A 19522-nucleotide genomic window follows, 5' to 3' on the forward strand; every position below is an offset into this window, starting at 1 on the left:
CAGAAAATCATGGACTAGCTGGAATAAATCATGAAACACACTGTACATTTGTTTCATGATTGACATGTGGTCTCTCCTAGTCTGCTACGCACTTGACCAAGAAAGTTTCACATCTCCCAAACAATGTCTCCGTGTGAGAAACAGGGTTTGTTTCTATCACCAATGTCAAAACAAAGAGAGTCTGTTGTGAAGTGGTAAAGATAGCCTGAGATAAGTAGACTTCTTACGTTGCTTCTCTGGTCTCCCTACCCCCCCCCCCCCCCCCATTCTATTTCATCACATGAGTTTAAACCAGATACAGACATGAACACAAGGAATGCTATCATATTTCTGCAAACGAAGACATTCTTACACCACGCATGATAAGTACAGGCAGACAGATAAACCTCAAGCCTTTTCTTAAATCATCATATATCACATTTTAGATTTACATTTTACATTTCCCCTGCAGTCTGGTACCCATTTTATCTACCAGAGTACTCGTAATCATCATATAAAGCACAACTATACAACCAATAAACAAAAAATAAGAGAAAATCATAATCTATGTTCAAGTGGAGCTTTTGTTGAAATGAACTACATCAAAATGTTAGACTGACTTCATTAAATATCATGATACAAACAGAAGAAAAAGACCATGATAATCCAGACTCATCTCATGGTAGACTGAGGTACTTGAAAGAAAATGCAACCGAGCAGGCAAAAAGGGCAGAACTACATTTTCATAATAAAGTTTGTATTAACAAAATCTGTGCTGTGGCTGTAGATGTCAACAGAATAACACTGTTAGACTTCTCAGTTCTCTCTCTATATATCTTATTACCATTCTCTTCTCTGATATTTCATGTTTCAGATACCAACATGCCAACTAAGAGCAAGAAGAATGTCTACTGACAGAGATTAAAATTCAGAGCTGACGCTTAACTATACATATGACCTTTTTCTTCTATCGACCTCATTCTGTTTACAGTGAAACGCTATTTCTGCTTCCCAAGGAATTGTTGGAAACTATTACAAATAACACTATAATATTTACAAATTTGATATTTTTGTTGTGTTATGGGACAGTAGCAGGGCAGGAATTTCCAATGCTTGAGTCAATCCAGCATACTATAAACCATGATATATTCGCGGCATGAAAATTCTGCGAATTGGAGCCGACGGCCTTTTTCATGGCATGAAATTTTCGCGAATTGCCACTGGCATTCAATGCATATCATGTAGACAAGAATTTTCGCGCGCATTTTAATTTCGCGAATCTTGGCGTTCGCGAAATTCGCGAAATTAAAATGCTCACGAACATTCATTTTACAGTACCGCACTCTTACTAGGCATAGAAGGTGGCCTAGAGGGTGGCCTAGTCACCATCATCTCAACAAACTAATTTCATATTCACTCATTTCTTTGGCTCTTGGTGCCTTCTTACACTTCCCCTTCCTAATATGACACTAGCATCACATCCTCTCTTTCCACAGCCATCTTGAGGGCAATAGTAGCATGGCTTGAAACTCAGCTACAGATATTTATTTCAAGTTGGAAGGAGATATATAATCTGCCTAAGTATTTTGGGGAATTCTTTTGCTGCAAAAATCATGAGTTGCAGGTATGTTCTTGTTTTGCATGTCTGGTACATTTCACATTAGCAGTGCGACAGAGGTGCGAAATGTTCTACATAAATATCAAATTGAGCAAACCATAGATGTAATATTTGTGGACACCAAGTGCTATGGAAAATAGTCAACAATGAGGACATGATGCTAGCTGATGACAGATTGACCTCAGCTTACAAAGGACTAGAAACATCGGCCCTGCTTACTACCAAACATCACAACCCTTGGAGAGAGACTTGATCCCACCACTCCCACTTTCATCATCTCTGGACATCGCCCTAATCCTCTAACAAGTCCTCGTCAAGATTCACCTCCGAGGTATCCACATTGTCGTCGATGTCCAGATTGTCAAAGTCGAAGTCCAGGTCATCGGTGTCTGCCCTGGGCCGCTCTGCAGGTGGTTTGGCAGACGCTGTGTCTGGCTCTTGGGCAGGAGTCTCGGCTGGAGTCTCGGCGGGAGCTGGCGATGGCTCCTGGTCCTGAGAATCCATCCAAAGAAAAACAAAAATATATTTTTAACTCTTTATGTGCTACGTTCGCACGCCCGACTCAGTTGACGGCGTGCCAACTTCGCATATTCTGCTCAAACGCACAAACCCGCCCAAACCGTTGAATAAATCGCCAAATTCCACGGTACGATGAAAGCATTTCTCGTGGTTCCATTCCTGTCACACATAGCATGCATTTCATGTGGTGACTGAATATCATGTGGAGTTCCTCACTCGATTTGCGAGCAAATTCAAACTTTCTCTCACTATTTTGTGTGCAAAAGCAATGCCTCCATACAATAATGCATTTAATGGTCATTTGAAAGAAAAATTATCATGGATTAGTCATACAATTTACATCAAAGAAAAGATTGGCATTTTCTCTACAACTTTGTTCACTACAGGTTGAGAGTTACACAAATCTATTAAATTATATGAATTTGAAAAGCAGAATGTTTTCTCAAAGCAGGACTACATTGCTGTCTCAGAATAATGTGGTACACAGGGGGTTTACACCACGGCACATAAAGAGTTAACCACCTGAGTAGAGCCACATGAGTACTTAACTGGAAAAAGGTCAATAGTGAATTTGGGGCTTTGATGCTTCAACAATCGATTAAAGGAAAATGTTTTCAAAATCTCCGCAGAATCAACGGTTGGATGATGCTATGTATAACTTTTTACCGTCTCTTTTTCTTTTCTGTAGCAACTTTAATTTGTACATCTATGCAGGTTTTAGTTTTGTATTTCTATCATACATATTTTACATCCATTTGAATTATGTGATTAGCGTATTATATATTCACATGTGTTTTTAATTCGCAGACTGGTCGAAAAGTAGCCATTGGCTGAGCCCAGTACTGTGATGAAATGAAATGAAATGAATGAAAAAGAGAAAATGAAATGAAAAATCTTACCGGTGAGAAAGCCCCTTGAGACATGGCTTGTTGCATCTCAGCCATGACATCACGCTCACTGGAACTCTGTGTATAGAAAATAGTTGCATGAGTGACATTTCTCGTTTCCTAAAAGGTTTATTCTTTTTACAACTCAACGGTGAATAACTGAATATTTCACAGAGCAAATAATGTGATTTGATAAAGGTAATTATAATTCTCATATTCTACTTCATTTACAAGAACAAACTTTTACCTATTAGTTGTGCATTGAAGCATTTATCATATTTAAAAGAAGTAACAAAAATCATTTTCACTGCTGAAGTCATGGCCTCATATTGTTACAATGCAGACTAATGTTTCCTTTAAAGTCTGACCAGTGCTTGGTTCCATCATGCTTTTCTTTATCCCAACTGTCTAAATTATTACCTCTGCCAAAGGAGGAGGTTATGCTTTCGTTGGCGATGGTTTGTGTGTTAGTTCATTTGTTTGTTTGTCCGTGTGCAAAATAACTCAAACGGATTTGAACTAATTGCAACTGATTGACAAATTGCCCTGCATCGACGTAAATAAGCACTGAATTGATCAGTGTTTTTTAGTAGTAGCCATGATAAAAAATTCATGGGCGTACATACTCGAGCAGGATTCGAACCTACGACCTCCTGATCACCGGACAGGCGTCATCTCCACTAGACCATCGAGCTTTCGCCCGACAGCTAGTGTTGGTTCTAATCCTTATAGCATACAGGACTTCCAGACAATTTCGCATTTGGAAAAATTCGTGATCAAGGAAAGAAAATATGGTACATGTCACATTCATAGTAGAAACAGAGTTAATATTATTACGTGTTTATAAATTCGTGAATATCACCGGACATGCAAAATCTGCAAAAATATTTAACCATGAAAAATATATGGTGTATACAGTAATCCTAAACCCTCTACTCACCGGAACTGAGGGATACTTGTTGGCTGGAATGGAGGGCTGTCTTCCCTTGAGGAAACTCTCAGCTTGGCTAGCCTCCTTGAGGCCACTGAACAGGTTCTCATACTGAGTGGGGTCTGCCAGGGCTTCGGCTGCCTTTTGGTTCACCTTACCCAAACTCTCCTTCCATCCCTGGACCACGCTGTGAGGAACGGAACACAATCCCAGCCATCACTCATTAATAACACACCAACAATTGTCTAAACATTCACGACATACAATTTTGTACTCTGGTCAAAAGGTTGGCGACCTCTTACCATTCTATAAAAACCAGTTTGACCTTCATACCAGGGTGTTGATCGAGTATAATTATCCATGTAACACAGAAATATTGCAAATTGATTTTTCTATGCAACAGACACATGTAAAAACAGTAGTAAATGGCATTAACACATCATTATGCCCACACCCCTAACACCCTTGTAGCTGATCACCCCCTTTATCCTATGTAAATAATAGTAATAATAATGTGAATTGATTTCTCTACCAGACAGAGGAATAGAATGTACAAGCAGCTCAAAGACAGAAACAGGTGATAACTGAAGAAGAAAAATACTACAGGATACCCCTGAAACCATGACCCTCTGTGTATAATGTCATACAATGTTTGCATTACATTTGCAACACAACAGAGCTGAAGTGCTCATAGCAAGAGTACTACACTACTGTATATCTATAATTCACTGATGTCAAACTAAATGCATCTTGGACACTGCTCTCAGTCTACAATACATCCATGTATGCAACAATGTTAAATACTTTAAAATGTGATTCTTGCCCGAAGGAGCTGCACTTCTTGAAGGTCATAAAAAGGAAGATCACTGGGACCCATCTATGTTTTACAAGTCAGTGGTTGATTGGGGTTACTTAGGATGAACTCTATGCTCCCACTTACTCTGATATCTTGCTTGGTAGGTAGGTCCTTGCAAAGAAGGCAGCCTCTGGGAATCGGCCTGACCGACACAACAGGTCAAGACACTTTTCACTCCTATATATTGGCAGAAAAAACAAAACAAAAAGAAGCACGGTGTGATCAACACTGAAGTGTATGACATAAAAGACATCTCACAACATATTCTTCACTGCTGAACTGCAAGGTATTTACATTGTAATTTATAATCACCACACCAATGGCCACCTCGTAAATGTGAAGTATTGAAAATTGACAATGAATCTAATTCAACTTTTGAGGCACAGGGCAGGTACTTAGTCAAAGCTAATCAAACAGAGCCTTGACAGCATACAACCCTCACTAATTTGTTAAACTCAATTCAAAATCATGAGACTTCTGACATCCAAAGATACAGCATAAAACAATCATACGATCACTTTGATGTCTTAACAAATCTGTTGAAGCACTGAATTTGATTGTATGATAAACACAAGGTATGGTGTGAAATGAAATGACAACACAAGGTCACTGAGATCAAAAGTGTGATGACCCAACAGATGCTTAGTTTTCTGACATTAGACCTCTGTAGTAAATATCCAGCAACTTCTGTGCTGTGATTTGATACATGATAGATCAGCCCTTTGTGCTATTTCAGTGCTGATTGGCACAGAAAAACCAACAGCATTGTACACACTGTCCAAAGTCCCTGACACAGAAAGGGTTAAAGACTCTGTTGTGTGTGGATTAATGGAGTGGGAAGGCTTGCCGTGTTTGGATATATTTGAGAATCCCTGTAATGAACTGTGTACAACTTTATCACTGATCTCTAGGTAAGTACACACACAAATGCAGAATCTCGACTGGAGTCGACTGTTTCCACTGAGCATAAGCTTTGATTCACAAATTCGCCGACCAGTGCTATTCTTGGTTTGCATAATGTACCCTGGTGGGCTGCAAATGAATTGGGCTACCCATGAATCTCTATGCTACCAGGAGGTGTTTCATAAAGCTGTTCTTAAAGGTACGAACGACTTAAAGGGGAAGGCTAGTAACTGATCAGTGGGAATCAGTGGAAATGCTGGGAGATGATTGTTCCAATCCTTATGGGATTCATTCAAGAGTTCATTGTATATCTATTGTTGTGTGAAAATGATTTGCTTCAGAACGGTCTCATATTCAAGTAATGTGCAGATTAATGCTCCGTCACTGACCAGGGACGCTAACCTGGAAGCATTAAACTGCACATTACTTGAATATGAGACCATTCTGAAGCAAATCATTTTCACACAACAATAGATATACAATGAACTCTTGAATGAATCCCATAAGGATTGGAACAATCATCTCCCAGCATTTCCACTGATTCCCACTGACCAGTTACTAGCCTTCCCCTTTAAGAATGACTGGTGTTCAGTTCTGATGTGCTATACTTATCGGAATTTCAATAATTAAGCCCCCCCCCCCCCCCCCCGATCTTTAAAAGAAAAAGCTCAACAGACATCCACATGACCCAGCGTCTACCGGAACCGGGTGCCCCCTGTTTTTGAAGCAATAGGAATTTGAGTAATCTCGGAAGCAACAGGTTAAAGGTGCATGGTCCCGGTGTTTCAGTCAAATGTGTACGCGGGCGCACGGCGCAAGTTTCCTATAGAGACCTACGCTATCGACTTCTCTTTGGCGCTTACGCTTTGGCCCACTTTCCAGAGTCCGAGGAAGTCCGATTCACTGTAGTCAGTGGTCCGATCATAGTTCGGCTCATGATTCCGCTGAGGGGGATGGCAGCTTTAGCAAACTTCTTTGTGATGTCATAACAACAAGCACATATTCACGCATCCTGGCATTACTACAGACTGCGCGATGCGAAAAGAAGACAACGAAGGCAACGTTACTTAGCAACACCTACGCACTTTACTTTTGATGACAGCTCAACTTCGGTAATCTTCGTATCAATGCTAACGGTGATCGGCAGTTTTATCAACAGCGCCATCTACACTACCGGGACTATGCCCCTTTAAGAGAAGACTGTGTGAAGTGACCACTTACTCTCCCCTGATGAAGTAGCCAACGAAGGCCACGTTGTTCTTGTCACTCTCTGCTGCCGTGGAGGCCAGCTTGTCAATCATAGTCGTGTTGCCAGAGCAACTAGCCAGCAGAAGGAGCCCTCCGTAGTCCTGGGCCTTGTGTAGACATTCCTGGGCCAGATCAAACTCACACTTTGATGTGGCAAGCTCTGCAAGCTGCTTCCATTTCTGTTCAGACTGGTAGGGAAGGGGATGAACATCACCTTAGCGACTAATTTTTCTCAATTCATTAAACTTGACATCTACATTGCAAACTGTCTCTTTGTTTGATTGTGTGTCTGTATCAGGCTGTCAAATGTTAATGATGAGCTGTAATTAAGTAACTTTAGTTACTTTTTAGAAAAGTTTTTAGAAAAGGGATTGTGCCTTCAGTTGTGCTGCTCCAAAACTTTGGAAAAAATTACCTGAGAAAATGAGGAAGGCCCTATCACTTGCTGTCTTCAAATCTTTGTTGAAGACTTACCTTTTTTCAGAAGCTTTTGATTAATTTGTTACCTATTTTTTGTGTGTCCAATAAGTAACAATGTCAGGAGCTCTTTTACATCACAGCGCAGTAGAGTATATTTACATAGTAGCTGCGCTATACAAATTTGTCTAACTATTATTATTATTACCTCCGCCAAGGGAGGAGGTTATGTTTTCGTTACTGTTGGTTTGTGTGTTTGTTCGTTAATTAGTTAGTTAGTTAGTTAGTTTGTCCGTGTGCAAAATAACTCAATAAGTAGTTAAAGGGACGCAGTCCTCACGAAATTTAAAAAAATATGTTGTTGTTGATACCTCCAATGAACTACTTTCATCAAAAACAAACTTTCAAATCACCAAATAAGCTCATACATTTCGGTTAAAAAAGTGTGACTCTGCAAATGAGCAAGTCTTGGCGGAGAGTCATACGTCATCGATGCACAACTCTTTCCAGCGGTGTTCTGCTCGTCATCCCTAGTTATTTATAAATACATGTTTACTATCTATTTTTATATTAATTGTATATATAAATAAGCTTGAAATATTTTGTTTGAAATAATAAAACCACATATTGTCACATTTTATGAAAAAAATCAGATATGATCATTTTGAACACTTAAATTGGTTTTCTAAGGCACGGCTGTCAACTTGAGAGTAGGGCATCAATGACGTTGCACCTTTTGGCAGGCTCTTACACGATCGCTTGCAGGAATTATTTTTTAAAAATCGCGTACGGAGACAATTTTTGATGTCCACGCGTATAAATTGGTGAAAGGTTATATTTTTTACTCTTCTTAATTATCAGTACAGTGAAAATCTCAGGACTGCTTCCCTTTAATGGATTGGGATGAAACTTGCAGAAAAGGTTGAGAATGACACAAGTAACAAACGATTAACTTTTGGTAGTGATCCGAGAATTTGGGGGAATTTATGAAGGATTTTTGATATTTTGGCAGGTAGGGTCAATGAACTTGGGAGTTAAGGCTGCGCGTATTTGAGGCTTGCATGCGCGCACTAAAGTACGTGCTCTAATTTCTGCTAGGGCGAAGCGCGCCATGCAGCTGAAGGTTTATGACGTAACAAAGACTTCTATATTGGGAAATCCATCTGACGACTTTCAGCACACAATGCTATAAGTATGTGTGGGTGGAAATCACTAATATCTCTATGGAAGAATAAGATCAGTGGCGGAAATGAGCTGCATGCTTGGCGGAGGTATGCGCTCTCAGAGTGCTTTTCTAGTTATTAACTGTCATTTGAAAACAAACAAAACAAATCTTAAACACACACACACAAGTTGATATGCATCAATTTTCCATGCCCTCTGCTGTGATTCATATCAAATATTAGTAGCTAAAAATGATAATATCAATAATATATCAATTCATTAAGAGCAGAACATACGGACATATATTCTTCTGCTCTGCAAGAGCTCCTGTAACCTCAGACTAGTGAACAGTTAGAGATGATTTTTACGTCTTTATTGAATGATGCTCCAGTTGGGGATTTCTTGATTTCTAATGGAAAGTTATTCCACAGTTTGGGAGCTGCACAAGCAAACAAGCAATCTCCTAATGTTAGTTTTGTTTTACATGTTGGGATTTGTAGAAGTAGTATCTTTAGAAATGCACTGAGTGTGTTTGCAAGGTTTGAGTAATGATAGTTCTGTAACATAACTAGGGGCTTGATCAGTGAGTGCCTTGTATTTAATTAGCAAATCATTTCAGACAACTGTACAAATTTAACCAACAGAAGGTAAATAAACACTTGTGATTGGTGGATGTCTATGACATGATGGTATGTGATATCTTCTTGTCAAAACGGTGATCACATCTACAACTTGCCCACTGACAAATACACAGACAGACTAAAATACTTGTGCTGGTGGTGGGATGCACATTAGTGCTCTTGATATTCAAGTCTTCATATACCTACACAGACGCTGCTATGGCATAGTAATTGCTACCTTGTAAAATGTGAATGAAGGTTGGAGATAACTACAGTCAAACCTGTCTACAGCAGCCACCCAAGGGAGATGAAAAAGAAAGAAATAGGCCATTAAAGACAGGTGGCCTCTGTAGACAGGGTCTTTAACATGGCTTTTCTTTCAGTGGGAACTTTTTTAGTGGCCGAATACCGCAACTGGCCGCTATAGACAGGTGGCCACTATGGCAGGTTTGACTGTACATTTATGGAAGGTCCACAAGGGATAGTCTCTCACCTCAGACTCCATGGCTAGGGTGTAAGCTGTCTTCAGCTCTCCAAGCTGAAGGGCCAACTCAAACCTGTGCTCTGGATCACATGACACAGCTAGAGCTTGGGATTTGAAACCCTACGAGAGCAAAAAGAACAAGAAAAAACAAACCAAACTGGAGTCAATATTCAAATCAATCCTATTCATATTTCATTAAAAATATACAAAGATATGTGCATTCAACACTAGACATACCACACACTGACAAAACATGAGTAGTGCCAAGAAGTGTTACTGCCAAACAGTAGAACAAAACAGAACAGAACAGATCCAAAGGAATCCATGACTGCATATAGCCCTGTACAAGTTCGTTTCTATGACAGACGGTGCGCATCATAAAACCAACACAAAGTTGCATGCCAAGATTCTATGTGAGGACTCAAAATAGGAGTCAATCTTTATATTCATCTTTATATTTTCTATAAAAAAAACCCTTCTTCTACATAATTCAAATTTGGAATCATGAAACAAAAGGAAAGTTTTTTTCAGGTTTACTAGAACACTTAAAAAAAAGAATGGTCTAATATTTTAGGTGTGTCTGAGAGGCCCCTTTTCATTTCCTAAAAACCTTTTACACACTCCTCACTTTCAACTCTGATAACTTTGAAAAAGACAATGCTACACTGCTTTGAAAGTTAGTAAGTCACAAATAGAATGTGCTAATTGAGTGTGATAAATCAGCTTAATCTGATAATCCCTTCATTGTGGTTTCTATAGAGCTTTACATCCTGTTTTTTTTGTTCCTTTCATTGCATTGAGCACAGCTTGGTGAGATTACGTGCTTGAATAGACCCTGTACTTCAAAGCCTCTATTCTCAGTTAACCCTTTGCCAGGTTGTGTGCTTTCTTTCCATTATTTAGATAGGTTAGGAAAGTCCATTTGTATTGAGGCATACTTCACTTTAAAGCTTAGAGTCTACTCTTTTTTAATCAGACCTTAACTAAATATCACTGCATTCAGACAATTCCCTGCTTCGTGGGGAATGTCCCGTTTGCCAGGACTTTCCCCAGCAATCCCATCGTGTGAATGCTTGGTGGGACATTCCCCGCTCCCCTGACAAGCTTGTCGAGTCTGGCAACAAAATTCTGGCCGGGGACTGACCTTGATCTCTCGCGCAGCTGTTTTCCTCGTACGTGTGCATGCTCAAAATGTGGAGGCGAAGAACTATTATTTGCAATCGCGCGCCCTACAGCGCCACATACGGTGACTTTACACACAGCTACAACCACCAGCTGTGATTTTGTCCCCCTTTCAGCAGGGGATTTCAACGCAAGTGTGGAGGGTCGACTGTAAAAAAGATACAATCTCTCCAAACTGCCCCCGCAATGCAGGGGATTGTCTGAACGCAGGGAATGTCTGGTAACTTTTTTGTGGTTCTAAGATGCAAGGTCATATGACCCCACTCAAGTTCACTCAGGCTTTGGTTGACGACAGACCTGTTTCTCCAGGAAGTGAGCTACCCTAGTCCGGTGCTCCCTCGGCACCGTGGGAAGGACCTTGTCCGCCGTGGTGAAATCTCTCCTCATGACGGCCGTCTGGTACTCTAGGACTGAGAGGAGCAGGGAGAAACTGACCACATTCAGCTCCTTGTCACCCAGGTAGAGACGGTCATCCTTCGCTATGTAGCCAAGTAGGTACATCGTCCTGGGGATAGGTGGTGAGATAAGGACTATGCATGGTAACACAACTGTGTGCTACATGCTCCTTTTAAAGACATTATGCATGGTAATCTAAAGCCAGCCTGACATAGCACTAACTGATAAAGGCACAGTCTTATTCCCACTGTAAAAGATTACATAAAGGAGCATATGCAGTAGGGAATTCATTCTTTGATTTTACTGACACTCAATGAGAGTTTGTAGTATTTGTTTTATAACTTTGTATGAGCTTCCACCATTTGTCCCATCGTGTTATTGCTTATATGTAATATCCATTTCTTATGAAATCACCTTTTTATGTCAAGTGAAACACAAACATTGCTACATGAGACATTCTCATATATTGTATGTGTCTCAAACCTCACACAAGGAATGTACGAACAGGGTCCCATTTCACAAAAGATGCCAGGATAACACTTGCTGGAATAGCAACGTCCCCTAGCAACATCCAATCAGGAAGCAGAATTCTTGTCATTACAATGACACTTGCCATTTCAGTAAGGGTTACTATCATGGCAACTTTTTTAATGAGATGGGGCCCATATCTTGAAGATGATTTGCTACTTGGTGTCTGGTACCTGTCAAGATGAGAAATGGTGACAATCTCTCCGCCCACGTAGTAGTTGAGACGGTTGACTGAGTTGGTGTAAATGAAGCAGTCTCCAACCCAGCATCCTGTCTTCACTATCTCCTCGATCTCACCAACAACCTGTTCATAAGGAGAAAAGCAAGGTTTCAATCTAAGCTGCAGGGAACCTACCTCCTCATTAAAATGTGTACATCCATGGCCTGTGGAAAAATTTTTACCTGAGAAAAACTCTAGTTAAGAACTGCAAACTCAGGTCAGTATGTATCTCCTACTGACTAAAACACAAGAAAAAACTCTGCTAAAAATAACCCGAGTTTTCCCAGGTAAAAAGCTTTATGCAATAGGTCCTGGGTTTACACACCAGTCATGAAGTGCCACCATATGCTTCATTTATTCTCTCATGAGAGTAGTCAAGTAGTGGTTAAATTGATGAAACAAGGAAAACTAAAATCATGATACCAAACGGAAGTTCCGACAATGTTTTTCTCCCAGGCATGCAGGTTTCTAGTCTTCTACGGAGCTAACACCATTTTTCCTTCCTGAACAAGGCCAAAAGAACTAACACCTTTTTCCGTCACTGTAATCTGCACTGCACTTGCAGGTCACAACTGATGCAAAATTTGAAAGAAGAAAATATAATGATTGCTGACCTCGAAGGCATCCTCAATCCCATCCTCTGTGACACCCTCATTGGTCTCCTGTGCCTTGACAACCGCATCAGGGCTGTATTTCAGGATGAAGAATGACTCGTCTGTTGCTATGCACAGAAGATCGCCATTCTCTGACCAGAATAACTGCGGGGAAGAAAGTCCAAGAAGTGACATCATTTTAACAAGACATACTCATTTAAAGGAGAACATCAGACATGCACTTTGCTCTAAATCCACCAGGAACAAACATCTCAAGAATATCTTTTCTGTAGTGACAGGAATACTAGATAGATATTCCTGTCTACATTATCATGGTCGATTAACTGGAGATGAAATATTATTTATGCAAACATGTGCATTTTGATACTTAGATGCTACACTTTAATTCAACAGTCTCATATCCCTAGGTTGAATTTTCTTCCTGGAAAAAAAGAAAGGAGAATACGGTAGTTGGTTGGTATGCAAATCTTTGTCAAGATAGCCTCTATTACCGTCACATTTAAAATCACCACCACTATCATCATCATCATCATCATCATCACCACCACCACCACCATCATCATCATCATCATCACCACCACCACCATCATCACTATCACCATTATCACCACCACCATCATCATCATCATCATCATCACCACCACCACCATCATCATTATCATCATCATCACCACTATCACCATCATCATCAGATCAGCAACATCATCATCATCATTAATAACACTACCACTAACACCACCATTCTCCTCCTCCTCCTCCTCCGCTTCAAGAACCCCCAAAATTCCTCCCAGTAGTCTTACATGTCTGGGTGTAATTTCTATTCTCCGGATGAGTTCTGTTGAGTCCCAGTCGTAGAAAGCCAGCCCAGTGCTGGACCTCACTCCAAGAAGGTAGCCTCCAAAGATTCCTGCACAGACAGAATCCAATGAATCAAAGATATTTTACACCATCTTTCTTCTGGGACGCATCTAAATTTGGCTGGATGATTTCAATTACTAGTACATTTTTTCAACTGACTAACTCAGCAAACAAACTTCACTGCAAGATTCTCATATAAAAAATAAAGTTTGTACATCTGAGTCTATTGTCATTTGCTAATTCAAAATCAAATATGGAAACCTTTCCAGATTGATCCCTAATCAAAATTTAGAGCAGAAGCCATCTTGAATTACTGACAACTAAGGACAATAATCCATTTTCATCCAAATGATCCATGGCCATTTTACATCAGCAAATAAAATGAAAAACCCACGCTGAGTATCATTTGATCGTATAACTACTGTAAAACATGATATATTCGCGGCATGAATTTTTCGCGAATTGGAGCTGACAGCCTTTTTTGCGGCATGAAATTTTCGCGAACTGCCACTGGCATTCAATGCATATAGTGTAGACAAGAACTTTCGCGTGCATTTTAATTTCGCGAATCTTGGCGCTCGCGAAATTCGCGAAATTTAAATGCACGCGAAAATTCCTCGTTTTACAGTATTTCATCATTGGCTTCACAGTCCCAACATTTGTACAGAAGAGTGCTTGTCACATGACCATACATGGGACCAGTAAATATTTAATGTTGGTCTTGAAGCACTTGCTCAAAAATAGTCCACATAACTCTCACAAAATCATGAGATTTAAAAGCTACACCTGATTACAGGTTTATCAAGAAAAGCAAATGTGGTCTATCCTTACCCTCAGCCCCAAAATCTGGTTTGAATGATTTCTTATCCTTGAAGTTCTTGAAGAGTTTGATTGACGTGTTGCTTTCCCTGATGGCATACCTGTACACAGAGCACGGCAGGAAAGGATGGATACAAACAATTACAAGAGAATATAATATTACTAGTACACACCTTTGTAAAGGTTTGTAGCTGTGTGTCAGTGGACAAGTACAAGTATGTATGTGCAGGATTTTGTACAGTGGACTCCTGTTATAGGGTAATTCCATGAAGTTGGGGCACAAAGTGTTACATTTTAGCATAACTCAATACTAATTATGCTATACATATATTGTTTATAGGCTTTACATTTGTATTGAGACCATACATTTTCCTGGAAATTTTGTGCCATTCAGACTCAATTTTGATGAAGTTATTTAAAAAAAATGTAACGGTGTCCTGTAGCATCGTGACGTGTCCATGTAGCATCGTGATAGTTAAAATCTGGTCCTAAAGGACAAATTAATACAATTAGCTTGACCAAAATTTGATATGATATGCATAATTACTCGATTAGTCAGATAGCTAAATATCTTTACTCTCCTTTCCACAGTCTTACTTTTACAAGAAAATTACAAAATTTGTCACTATGCTACGCGGTGTCCACCAAATGTAACAAAAAAGGACACCGCGTAGCATCGTGATACATTTTGTAATTTTCTTTTAAAATTAAAACTGTGTACAGGAAATTTGAGATATTTAGCTATCTGACTAATCTAGTAAATATGCATATTGCATCAAATTTTGGTGAAGCTAATTGCCATAATTTGTCTCTTAAGACCAAATTTTAAAATATCACGATGCTACATGGACACGTCACGGTGCTACAGGACACCGTTACATATTGTTTAATAACTTCATCAAAATTGAGTATGAATGGCACAAAGTTTCCAAGAAAATGTGTGGCCTCAATGCAAATGTAAAGCCTACAAACAATAAATGTATAGCATAATTAATATTGAGTTATGCTGAAATGTATTTTTCAAATATCACGATGCTACATGGACACTGTCCCAACTTCATGGAATTACCCTATAACAAAGTCCTCAGGACTGGCAGTTTTCTTTCATTAGATCAAAATTTCATTAGAACCAAACAAATAACCAATAAAAATACATAGAGTGTATAATGTTGCGGTCTGAATTTTATTTTCGTTGTAAGCAGAATTTTGTTATAACTGTGTTTGTTTTAACGGGAGTGCACTGTACATACTACTGTTAGTGATTCACGAAATAGGTATAGTACGACCTTGTGCACCTTTCCATGCAGAGGCATCAAAACAAATGTGAATAGCATCTGTATGAGGTGCTCAAGATAAGATGCAATCTTCTATCCCATTATGATTACATGCAATGAACCACTATGATAAACAGAATCTTTGGGAAGTTCCTTCTTGGCTTTTACAGAGAATCAGATCTTCCTTACATGTGAGACACCTAGTGGCATCCACTCTCATGGTTTAGAGAATGAACTGCCTGCTACTACTTGCATCATTGTCGTAAGATTCATGACTTCATTGTGTCAGAGTGGCATCTTTGCTGCCACTCACATTATATGAATTCAACAAAAACACACACAAAAAGCTTAATCGCTATTTCCCTGTTATTACAGTTGTTTCAAACATGTATCCCACAATTAATTAAGAAGTGTGATGATGGAAAACATTTTTTTTTACATCAATATAGCTTTCACACAACATCAAAACAAAATACACAGTGGAATGATTCTGAAAAAGGAGGCCACTCACTATCCATGCTTCAACATAAGGAAAATTTAATCATGAGATAAGACTTACTCAGAGGAGTCATGTGACCAGACAAACTCCAGGGCCGAGCCGTAGCTCTTGTTCCTAAGGGCCATGGCTGTATAGATGATGTACTCTCCGTCTCCACAAACTACCACAAACCTGAGAAAGAGGGAGACATTCAAACACTTGTTCTTATACTAGGATGCTGCTACCCATATATCATACTTGAGTAACAATGTACACAATGTACGCCTCAGCAACTTACAGCTGCTAAGCATTATGAAACACTCTTAGAGCTGAATGGTTGTTGTATGGTTGTCACTTTTGCGAGTGACAATTTTTTATACTTTCACACGGATGAAAATGTGAAAAAGAGAAAGAAAAATTAATATAAGAAAAACAGTCTCTCTGTCTTATCTGAAAGAAATTGATAAAATATCCAACAAGCTGCCTGTCTTTGTGATGTGACCTATCAGAGAGACTAAAGAAAACTACAAGAACCAGTAAAAAACAAACAAAAAAACACACACACAAAAAAGAAAACATGCATCTTTCTTGGATAGAGATATGCCAATTTCACTTTATCATTGAGACCTGATTGTGGAGATCACTCACATCTACACAAAGAAACATTTAATAGTAATATCTAAAAAAAATAATGCTAAGTATGCCACCAAAAACAGCAGGAAGAGGTCAATTTACTTCTGTGATGTAAGCAAAGAGTGGACACTTACCTCCCATTGGGGTTATGAGACAGAGTCTGAGGGTAGACGTCACAGCTTCCCATGTCTTTGATGCCAATTGGCAGCCTTTCTCCATCTTTGATCTCATGATCTGATTGGTGGAAACAAAATAAAATGCTCAAATTTGATGAGAATGTCCCACCTTGTTCCGCTCTATCAACCAACCAAACAGTTTCCCATTAGCATTTTTGATGGTAGTGATGCTTCTTTCTTTCAGTTATTACTCCCTGGCTCTAGTGGTACCACACTCATACCAGTGGTACCACCCTGACTCTAGTGGTATCACTATAGTCTGGTGGTACCACCCCTCCCCTGACTCCAATGGTACCACCCTGACTCTAGTGGTATCACTATAGTCTGGTGGTACCACCCCTCCCCTGACTCCAATGGTACCACCCTGACTCTAGTGGTATCACTATAGTCTGGTGGTACCACCCCTCCCCTGACTCCAATGGTACCACCCTGACTCTAGTGGTATCACTATAGTCTGGTGGTACCACCCCTCCCCTGACTCCAATGGTACCACCCTGACTCTAGTGGTATCACTATAGTCTGGTGGTACCATCCCTCCCCTGACTCCAATGGTACCACCCTGACTCTAGTGGTATCACTATAGTCTGGTGGTACCACCCCTCCCCTGACTCCAATGGTACCACCCTGACTCTAGTGGTATCACTATAGTCTGGTGGTACCACCCCTCCCCTGACTCCAATGGTACCACCCTGACTCTAGTGGTATCACTATAGTCTGGTGGTACCATCCCTCCCCTGACTCCAATGGTACCACCCTGACTCTAGTGGTATCACTATAGTCTGGTGGTACCATCCCTCCCCTGACTCCAATGGTACCACCCTGACTCTAGTGGTATCACTATAGTCTGGTGGTACCACCCCTCCCCTGACTCCAATGGTACCACCCTGACTCTAGTGGTATCACTATAGTCTGGTGGTACCACCCCTCCCCTGACTCCAATGGTACCACCTTGACTCTAGTGGTACAGTAAACTCCTGTTATAATGAAGTCCTCAGGACCGTCAGTTTCCTTTCGCTATATCAAAATTTCATTATAACCAAACAAATAAACAATAAACATATATAGAGTGGATAATGTTGGGCCTGAATATTTACTTTGTTGTAACCGGAATTTCATTTTTAACAGTGTTCGTTTGAAGGAAGTGCACTGTACTACTCGAGTCCCGGTATCACCCTGACTCTATTGGTACCACTCTCAATCCAGCAACTGAATCTTTTCTCTAATGATGCATCCAGTCCTTAGTATTTTGACATCAATTTTGTATCCTGCTTCTACTACTTGTCTCTGTCTTCAGTGACCGCAACTGATTTCCAGTAATGCCTTAACCCTAACTAGGCCGGGCTATTTAGGTAGATGATAGAGCCGGGGGGGCCTCCCAGGCCCCCCCTCCGGATCTCGGCCGTCGACCGCGTGATCGCGACGAAAATTGGCACACGCATTGCCTATGATGTAATCTAAAGTACCATGAAGTTAATTTTTTCAAAAATTATCATTTACACTAAATTATGCTAATTTATGCGTAATGATGCATGAAATCAGACAATTTGGTATAAATCACTAAATAAAGCTCAAAACAGGAAAATTTTTGGTGTAAATATTCTTTTTAGTGTCCTTAGCAAATGTAAGAGAAAAAAATTGCACAATCAGAAAAAATTTCCTAAGTATTTTATTGTTTTTTGAATTTCTTATGTATTTCGTTGTTTTTTCGCCTTCATGGTTTTCATTGTTTTTTCGATGAAATTTGTCCGTGACATTGTTCCGAACAAGAAAATGCGTTATTTAATCGATTTTAATCAGTAAAACCCCAATATAATCATGCTTTTATGAAATTTGCCTGTAAACACAGTTTGCATTGAAATTGTACACAAATTCACGTTTTTGAGCAATTTTTGGTCTGACATGCACGTTCATATTTATGCGCAACTTCGGAACCACGCACCCGGGCATCGCAAATTTGGTGTCAAAAGATGCGGGAGACTCGAAAGAAAAAAAGTCATGAAACGTCGTGGCGATAGCTTCTCGCGATAGCGATACATCGCGCGAAATGTCGAGGGGGGCCTCGGAGGCCCCCCCCCCCCCGGCCTAGTTAGGGTTAAGTTTGGGTGACCATTGGGAATATTTCATTTGTGTATGTGTTTGTACAACATCACAGTAATTTTTAAGAAAAGTTGTTACAAATCCTGAACACAGCTTTCAAGACAGCAAGAGAAAAGACTCTTAACCCATTGAGGACAGGCTGATTTTGCTACAACACACATTTCCCATAGACACCGGCCCGAGTATACTCGGGACTCGTCCTCAACGGGTTAATTTCATTCTTTGGATAAGAAGTGGATTCTTCCTAACTGAGCAACAACAGAAGACACTGTAGGCTACCTGTGATAGTCTTGAGGTTGGCTTGCTGGATCTCAGAGTGTTTGGCCCACAGAATTTTACCACTGGAGTCCATAGACATGGCTGGTTCTTCTCGGCCAAGCTACAAATGAAACAAATTATCGTATTAAAAACACATACAGCAGCATAAAGTTCACTGGAAAGTAAAACATCACAAATAGAAGTACAGAAAGGGAATGAAGTTTCTGAAGGTTTGCATAAAGGTTGCTTTACACATAATTTGTTCTACTGCTATCAACATGTTCTTGAAAAGGTTTTTGACATTGTTGTCAAAATAGAGACAACAAAGTTAGATCATACATTGAAATGAATTCATATGTGACT

The 19522-nt window shown here is 39.9% G+C and overlaps 1 protein-coding gene across 1 annotated transcript in view; it reads right to left on the bottom strand.

Annotated features, from left to right (window-relative positions):
* Positions 1–267: 267 nt before the first annotated feature.
* LOC139712356 (coatomer subunit beta'-like) overlaps positions 268–19522 on the bottom strand; it is a 28477-nt gene continuing 9222 nt past the window's right edge. The window contains exons 10-23 of the mRNA XM_071624186.1: positions 19181–19280; positions 16763–16862; positions 16077–16187; positions 14256–14344; positions 13367–13473; positions 12567–12710; positions 11906–12036; positions 11106–11313; positions 9636–9746; positions 6915–7129; positions 4875–4967; positions 3944–4121; positions 3016–3081; positions 268–2089 (exon numbers count right to left, since the gene is read on the bottom strand). Coding sequence (XP_071480287.1) covers positions 1889–2089; positions 3016–3081; positions 3944–4121; positions 4875–4967; positions 6915–7129; positions 9636–9746; positions 11106–11313; positions 11906–12036; positions 12567–12710; positions 13367–13473; positions 14256–14344; positions 16077–16187; positions 16763–16862; positions 19181–19280 — 1854 coding nt within the window. The 3' untranslated portion in view covers positions 268–1888. The remainder of the gene's footprint in view (positions 2090–3015; positions 3082–3943; positions 4122–4874; positions 4968–6914; positions 7130–9635; positions 9747–11105; positions 11314–11905; positions 12037–12566; positions 12711–13366; positions 13474–14255; positions 14345–16076; positions 16188–16762; positions 16863–19180; positions 19281–19522) is intronic.

This window comes from Diadema antillarum, unplaced genomic scaffold (assembly GCF_040938485.1).
Source record: "Diadema antillarum isolate AM-2024a unplaced genomic scaffold, OU_Dant_1.0 seq00001794_RagTag, whole genome shotgun sequence".
In the NCBI taxonomy this organism is placed as follows: Eukaryota; Metazoa; Echinodermata; class Echinoidea; order Diadematoida; family Diadematidae; genus Diadema; species Diadema antillarum.